Source organism: Triticum aestivum, chromosome 5D (genome assembly GCF_018294505.1).
Source record: "Triticum aestivum cultivar Chinese Spring chromosome 5D, IWGSC CS RefSeq v2.1, whole genome shotgun sequence".
Lineage (NCBI taxonomy): Eukaryota > Viridiplantae > Streptophyta > Magnoliopsida > Poales > Poaceae > Triticum > Triticum aestivum.
The window spans coordinates 327,647,452-327,655,783 of NC_057808.1; the positions used below are offsets into that span (position 1 = coordinate 327,647,452).

General features: G+C 44.4%; 1 protein-coding gene across 2 annotated transcripts; it reads right to left on the reverse strand.

The window, feature by feature from the left end:
- Window positions 1–1,353: 1,353 nt before the first annotated feature.
- Window positions 1,354–4,632, reverse strand: LOC123121509 (uncharacterized). 2 transcript variants are annotated; one of them, XR_006459769.1, is made up of 8 exons: window positions 4,275–4,625; window positions 3,336–3,384; window positions 3,186–3,250; window positions 2,518–2,613; window positions 2,239–2,292; window positions 2,101–2,166; window positions 1,819–1,897; window positions 1,354–1,686 (listed from the first exon to the last, which is right to left on the reverse strand). XR_006459769.1 is itself a non-coding variant. In XM_044541512.1 (8 exons), the coding sequence occupies exons 1-8, from the start codon at window positions 4,497–4,499 to the stop codon at window positions 1,609–1,611; spliced, it is 696 nt and encodes a 231-aa protein (XP_044397447.1). In that variant the 5' UTR covers window positions 4,500–4,632; the 3' UTR covers window positions 1,354–1,608. The 2 variants fall into 2 exon arrangements, 1 of the variants encoding a protein (XP_044397447.1); XM_044541512.1 differs by having other exon boundaries at window positions 3,202–3,250; window positions 4,275–4,632.
- Between the last annotated feature and the right edge of the window lie 3,700 nt (window positions 4,633–8,332).

The window sequence follows — 8,332 nt, forward strand, 5'->3', positions numbered from 1 at the left end:
GAGAGTTACGGGAATTCGCCGGGGGAAGTAGTGGGCCTTAATGGGCCATACGGAAAAGTAGAGAAGGGCCTCAAGGGGTGGCCGCCCCCCCCCCCCTGGCAAGTCCGAATTGGACTAGGGAGGGGGCGGTGCCTCCCTCTCTTTCCTTCTCCCTCTCTTACTCCTTCCCTCTCTCCCCTCTTCGAAAAGGAAGGGGACTCCAACTAGGATTGGGAATCCACCCCTATAGGCGCGCCCCTCCTAGGCCGGCCTCCTCCTCCTCCTCCCTCCTTTATATACGTGGCAAAGGGGGCACCCCAAAACACACGAGTTGACAGTTGTTTTAGCCATGTGCGGTGCCCCCCTCCACAGATTTCCACCTCGGTCATATCGGTTGCAGTGCTTAGGCGAAGCCCTGCGCCGGTAACTTCATCATCACCGTCACCACGCCGTCGTGCTGACGAAACTCTCCCTCGACCTCAGCTGGATCTAGAGTTCGTGGGACATCACCGAGTTGAACGTGTGCAGATCGCGGAGGTGCCGTACCTTCGGTGCTAGGATCGGTCGGATCGTGAAGACGTACGACTACATCGACCGCGTTGTCATAACGCTTCCGCTTTTGGTCTACGAGGGTATGTGGACAACACTCTCCCCTCTTGTTGTTATGCATCACCTAGATGGATCTTGCGTGTGCGTAGGAAATTTTTTGAAATTACGGCGTTCCCCAACAAGATCAGCTTATGGGCATTTAGTTCTAGAGATCAAAGAGTTAATGAGTAGTAGGGAGTTTTAAATTCTTCCGAGGCACTTTCAGTTTTGTCAAACAATGGTTTGGTTAGATCAGCTTATGAGCATTTAGTTCTAGAGATCAAAGAGTTAATGAGTAGTAGGGAGTTTTTCCTCAGAATAGATCAGCTTATGGGCATTAAATTCTAGAGATCAAAGAGTTGATGAGTAGTAGGGAATGGTTTGATTAGATCAGCTTATGGGCAGTTACCCAAGAAGGCTTTCGCCCCGCTTTATATTTAAAGCACGCTTATGGGCATTTAGTTCTAAAGATCAAAGAGTTAATGAGTAGTAGGGAGTTTTTCCTCAGAAAAATCACCATGCAGTCAGAATAGAGTTGCAGATCGGTTAGCCAATTATAGCCACTCCGAGAGAACCATGGTGGTTAAACTCGGTTCCACTTTATATTGAGGATTTGTGGCCTCTCGACTGTATCACTATTACATTGCAATAAAAACGCCCTTTACCCCGCAAAAAGAAATACTAGTGTCAAAATTGTCTTATTTTTGGAGTTTGCAAACCATGATTAAATTCAACCAGAAAATGAAGCACAGATATGGAGCTTTTTCACAGTTTATACATCAGAGCTGCTAGAAAGAAGAACATCAACATGTTTGACTCCAGAGGCTGTTTAAACATCAAAACAGATTCCATGTCCACCACAAACTCTGTTTCCATTACAAGGACTAAAAAACACTGCCGACAGGTTCCTGATACAGGAATATTTATGCTGAAAATGTTGTAACTAAGCCTATCAGCTAAATGTGAATGTTGAACGCCTGTACGGCTGTACCTCCACAACATCTTGCCTTAATCCCTTGACTGTCATCAGAAACATATGCGCTATGCCCAAAGTACTGTCAATCCAACGAACATAAGCGCAGCAAGTGCAAAGCATAACCCTACGATCGTCGCAAATGCCTACAAGATGGTAAATGCAAAAAAATAAAATGCATTAGAAGGTCGGTGATTAAACCTAACACCTTGCCATTCCTTTAGGTTCGAAGAAACTGCTGCCCATAGAAAAGTTAAAGGGGAGATGTCATATGTCACCTTTCCTTCTGACTGGAAGTTGAACTTCACAGTGAACCATCTCAGTCCTCTATCAACAAGAGGAGCAAGTGCAAGGGCTCTGGAGTAAATCAAAGAAGTCGTCTTTCAGAACAGAGGGCAATAGATTTCGACAGGTAGCAACGCATTCATTAAAATTTGAAAATGTGTGGGCTTGAAGGATGTTCCTCAAGTTAACAATGAAAAGCAGAGTAGTATCCAACTATGCTTCGCTACACTGATCTTGGCAACAAGTTATATAGATTGAGTTGGAGACTGACTCACCCTCCTGCACGAAGAATTTTAGTAACCTGACTGCCAGCCCACACCATTGCCATTAATTTAAGGAACCTGCTTTAGTTGGTATAGAACACATTATAGTGAGAAGAGACTGCTTAAAAAGACAGAATTTACAACGGTTACCTCTCCACTGCTGCAGCATAGCCCATCCTACCAGGAGCAGGCGAAAAATGGAACCTGAAAAGCAAATAATTTGGTGACTCCCTTCCCATCCAATGCTCCTATTGCATCTGCAGTTGTTTTGGCTCATGGAAATGCACGAAGTGAAACAAGTATTTAAGTGAATTAATGATCTTTTCCTCATGACCGATGAAAACTTTACATTTTCAAGTTACATAATAAAATGTTTGTTCTGAAAGTAATGTAAAACTAAGAAACAGGATGGCATCACAGGACACTTACCAAACTAATAAAAAGGTGGTGACATAATACACAGTATTAAGTAGTCCATATGACAAAACTCCAGCAGCACCATATCTCTTCAATTGTTCTAGCAACCTGAACCAGCAATAAGACATGAGAAATGGTGAACTATCATTTTATAACACAAAATTTAAAGAGTAAACAGGATATGTCATTCCAAGTATTGGTATAATTTCCCGTAGGGGACATATTGGTATAATCATGAAAAAGGTTTGAGAGTTTGAACCTGACATTCATTAGACTCGGTTACATAGATGGTGCTAGGTTCTTCTGTAAGACATGCAAGGGTATCGGTATAATAATCCATGACTAGGGTTGAGTCGCTAGCCTCAATTAGATAGATGATGCAGGGTTCTTCAGTAATAAATGTAAAGGTATTGCTCACACTACCATTATATGCTATATGTTAGTCCTAGCCTAGCAATTTTTTTCTGCCCACATATATTTGCATAAAAGACTAACTAATTTTCAAGCAAACCCAAATAAATACAAGAGCACCAACTTAGGTGAGGCCCTCTGCTTCTTGAGTACATTCTCGTGCAGAATGCAAACTCAACTGTTAAGCTCATGAAACACATGTACATAAAGTCCTAAAGACTGTCATGGGACAAGATAAAACGAAGATGCATTATTGTCTTTGGATTTACAGTTAGTTGTGAATACTCTTTAGGTGAAAATCTTCTGAACACATCTTTGTCATTATTTCTTTCCCCTGTATGAAAGAATAAAACAATTCAGCCCTAGGAAAACACAAAAAATTGGAGAAGCAAAGTTAGTACACGCCACAACCATCATACCGGTTGAGCCTCCTTGTGGCTGCTTGGTTTCTTCAATAAGTGCGTCAACCTAACAAGAAAATGCAGATCAGAATATGCACCGACAAAAAAATGTACCCAAATATAAATTATATTATCACAAGTGTTTGGTTTTTAAAGAATTCCATTAATTCCTTATTCCCCAAATGATCTGTTTACAACTTTACATAACAGCGCCAGTAACTACCTATGGGGATTTACAAAAGGTCAAAACTTGCATCAGAGTTACACTCCCAACGATGCAACATAAATTCCATGAATATGATGTACGCATTGCAGACATGTTTTTGTCTACCCAACAAAAGCGCAGGTAATTCCAGGATTTTGCCAATCAAAGAAGCACCATGAGTAGCTGATTGCCTCTACTCTCATCACACCACAAATCCAGATTTTACAACAACATTTCAGAATTATTACCTTCTAGTTCCAGGAAGACAACAGACAGTCTAATACTTTTTTGTTAACTTTCTGCATTAATCACCAGTTACCACTCTTTTAGTGGAAGTATTACACAGCCCAGTTAACATCCCTATTTCCACACCAGATGAACTCAATTGTAGCATATGCACATACTTCTTTGAAAGAAACAGAAGGTAAATTTTCCACCTAGGACACACTGGACTCTGTTATCACATATTTTGAAAGGAAAAATCATAAAATTGCAAAAAACATGATTATCAACTGGGCCCTATGCTGCTGAACTACAAACAGGGGAGAAACACATCATGTACAGCAAACAGTCGTGTCTCCCCAAATGAGCCAACCTTAATCCAGTCTTTTCTTTTAGTTTGGTTTCCCTGCATCAATCTAGTCAACCCAAAACGAACACATGCTTCTCTATCTCGCGGGAAAGAAACGCGCGCATATGTATTACCAATCTGATTAGAAAATGATGGGGTAAAACGAATGAGAATTCGCTACCTCGCCGGAGGCATCAGAGCAGCGGATGGGGCCTGGTAGGCGCGACCTTCCGGCGAGAGGGGATGCCCGCCGTTGCTGGACGGAGACGGAGGAAGCCCTCGAGGCGCCGCAGAGGGAGATGGGCCCGTGGGGGGAGACGGTGGAAAGGGAGGAGGACGAGGGGGAGGGTGTGCTGGGACTGGGCCGCGCGCCGGCGGTGGTGGGAGGCGGAGACGCCGACGCCATGTTCCGCGCCGGGTGACGTCGCGGTCGCGGTTCGGCGGCGCGGCCGTGGGTGGTAGCTGCTGGGAAGCCGATGGATATGTATCCCCTTGTGTATCGTGGCAGCCTACGTGGTTGGAGTGGCCACTAGGAGCTGAGAATGCTCTGCGTTTTACTGGGAAGTTGATGGCCAACTTCTCGGGTGAACTTTCATGAAAGCTCACAGGTCATAATTTTGAAAGATCTGGTGAGCATTGGCCTCTGTTTTATCCGGATACTATTTGCTGAAGCCTGAAGGTGAGAATAGCATTTTTTTTCCTTTCAAAAAGAAGGGTAACCCCCTAGATATGTGTCGATTGATGCACTCATTGAGAATTTTTTGTGTTGGTCATCTCTTACTCTCCGTAGATCGTTTGGTATCTGAAAAGTGGTGAGTGGCAAGGCTTATAGCTGCAGCTCCAAAGTGTTGTCTTTACAGCGTGTTTGGTAACTACAGGGAGAGGGAATGGGAGTTTAGGGATGGAAGTTTGTCAGGGGATTAGACATGGAAAATTGATTTTAACTCCCATTCCTTTGTTTGGCATGTGAAGGTAATTTAAGGTGGAAATTTAAGAGAGAATTAACTGCCCCTATTTAATTGGTGAGATTAGGTAGAGGAATAAACAACTTTCAACGTGCAAATACACATAGAAGCCCTGGCTGAAAAGTACCTAGGGTTGCCAACAGCGGCTGGTAGGCTCACGGAGAACAATTTCATACATGTTCGGGAACAGGCAAGGTGTAGGGTACAAGGATATTGTGAGAAGATGCATTCGTATGTGGCGAAAGAAGTCCTACTTAAGTCGGTGATCCAAACTCTATCGGCCTATTCTATGAATTGTTTTAAGCTCACAAGAGGCTTGTGCAAGAAAATTACGGCGATTATGTCAAAGTTTTGGTTGGATGGATCATTAGATAAGCAATTGGCAATCGTGGGAGAAGATGTCAGTTTCAAAATTGAGAGGAGGCATCAGATTCCGTGATTTGGAGGTGTTTAATGATGCTATGTTAGCAAAACAAGCTTGGCGCTTGTTGGACAACCCGAAAAGCCATTGTGCACACGTCCTAAGGGAAAGGTACTACCCCGATGGTGATTTCTTGCAGGCTGGGTGCCCAGCTAGTGCGTTGGCCACTTGGAGAGCCATCATATCGGGCAGAGAAGCACTGAAAAAGGGTTGATTCGAAGGATAGGAGATGGTCGGACGACGGAGGTGTGGCATGATAACTGGATACAAGGAACCCCTACATTGCGGCCGATCTGTAACATAGGCCATGAGGCTGTACATACTGTTTCTGATATGATATTGGAGACAGGAGGATGGAATGAAGATGTAATGCAGAGTACTTTCATCGCTTCAGGTGTTAATGCTATATTGAACATGCCCAGGCCGAGGATGGCCATGGAGGACTTCTGGGTGTGGGGATTTGAAAGGTCTGGTATGTTTACTGTACGCTCAGCGTATAAGCTCCTTATGCGGCCACGAGGCATCGAAGGTGACCATCCAAGCTCCTCGCTTCAAGAACCGGAGGTCTGGAAAGCATTTTGGAAGTTGAATGTGCAACCGAAAAATCAGAATTTTTTGGTGGAGAGTTCTAAAGGATTTTCTGCCATCCAAAGGAGAGCTGACTCGGCGACATATCGGCGACAAAGCGTTCTGTCCAATGTGTGGACATGATAATGAAACTCTATATCATGCGCTAACTGCATGTGATCATGCAAAGCTTTTCTAGAGGGAGGCCGCTGACTTCTTTGGTCTCAAGCTCCCGCATTTGCATCCTGTAACCTGGTCATGGGACATACTGGATGCTACTTTTCTGAGCAAACACGGGGCGACAATGGCAGTGTCAGTCATGTGGGCGATATGGAGCAGTAGAAATAAATATACCCATGATGAAGTGAAGTACCAGCGAGGGAGATCAATGATTTTGATCTAGGAACATATTCATGGACTATATATCCCAAACAAGAGAAGGGAGGAGGGGAGGGAGGAGAAGGCTACATGAAGACCGGCAGAGGATGGGTGGGTGAAAATTAACACGGATGTGGCCATTGATAACATTGCTGGGATGTGGCAACCGGGGTGGTGGCTCGGGACCATGGTGGACAGGTTATTGTAGCTCGGACGACAAAAATCCCACAGATGAAAGATGCGTATGCAGCGGAACTGTTGGCTGTCCAAGAGGCTACAAACTTGAGCAGCAGAGAAAGGATGGCAGAATGTTGTGGTAGAAACAGACTGCCAAACGATATGTGAAGAGTGGAGGGCAGGAGGCTTTCATTCTGTTGGAGGACACGTGCTAAGAGAGATCAGCTACCTGCTCACAGATTTGCAGGGTTCTGACATCATTTATACTCGACGTGACGCTAATGAGGCTGCTCATTGCTGTGCCAAATATGGTCTTTCTAGTGATTCGAGTGCAGGAGTCTTGGATGTAATCCTTGTACCATTGATTGCCACTATGCAATCCGATGTAAACCGCCATAATGATGAATAAAGTTGCCTAGAAGGGCGATTATAAAAAAACGTGAAATGCCTCTCCTCACAGACGTGCCAACTAACAGATCATTTTTTTCTCTACCAATTCCCAATCCCCAGTTAAATTATAGCCCCCCCCCCGGGAAGAGATTCAAAGGAGTTAGACCTCTTAATTCCTCTTCCCCTTCCCTCCTTAATTCCCATGTCTCCGAATCAATCATGGGATTTAAAGTGTCACTTACCTTAAACTCTCACTCCCTGTCTCCAACTCCCCCCAACAAAATTAATGATTTAGTTACATGGGCGGTTTTTTTAGAGAAAAGGCAGTTGTCCGACTTTATAAATAAAGCCATCAAGACAGGGTTCATAGAATGTAAGGCCAACCATGCACAGACAGATCCATAGTATTAAGCCAAAGGACATGCATGTCCGACAAAAAGGAGAAAGCAGACTAGACAAGATTCACCATCGAGGACCTTTGGGGAGGCAGGGCGATGGCAGAAGCTCGGATCTTGGTGACCATCATATCAATAGCATCAGCATCACCGGCCATAGTGAGAGGGCTCCACTACCGAAGAAAGGCAACTATTTTAAATAAGATATCAGCAGGTTTGTTAGGAAAAGATGTTCAATCATAAATTTGTTACAAATTCTCCACAAAGCCCATGCAAGAGCACTGAAAGCAAGCCATAAGACTAGCAAATTGACCAGAGAGGTTTAGGATTAGAGGAAGAAAGTCATAAATGGATGATGGGTTCAATCCACGTTCAACCACAAACGAACAAGCTCCAGCCAAGCTTAGTTGAAACACAGTTCAAAATAACGTGTTCGGTGTTCTTGGTCCGTGATACGTCCCCAACGTATCTATAATTTTTGATTGCTTCATGCTATATTATATTCTGTTTTCGATGTTTAATGGGCTTTATTATACACTTTTATATCATTTTTGGGACTAACCTATTAACCGGAGGCCCAGCCCAAAATTGTTGTTTTTTGCCTATTTCAGTGTTTCGCAGAAAAAGAATATCAAACGGAGTCCAAACGGAATGAAACCTTCGGGAACGTGATTTTCGAAACGAACGTGATCCAGAGGACTTGGACCCTACGTCAAGAAAGCAACCAGGAGAGCACGAGGCAGGGGGGCGCGCCTACCCCCTGGGCGCGCCCTCCACCCTCGTGGGGCCCACGTTGCTCCACTGACGTACTTCTTCTTCCTATATATACCTACGTACCCCCAAACCAGCAGAAGCATCCACGAAAACCTAATTCCACCGTCGCAACCTTCTGTACCCGTGAGATCCCATCTTGGGGCCTTTTCCGGCGTCCTGCCGGAGGGGGCAT

Bases quoted from the DNA above. Each gene is read 5' to 3' on its own strand.
- LOC123121509 (XM_044541512.1), bottom strand. From the start codon at position 4,499: ATGGCGTCGGCGTCTCCGCCTCCCACCACCGCCGGCGCGCGGCCCAGT. The intron at 3,385-4,274 runs GTAGCGAATTCT...TTTTCTTGTTAG, and splicing joins GCTCTGATGCCTCCGGCGAG to GTTGACGCACTTATTGAAGA. The intron at 2,167-2,238 runs GTAACCGTTGTA...CAACTAAAGCAG, and splicing joins TATGCTGCAGCAGTGGAGAG to GTTCCTTAAATTAATGGCAA.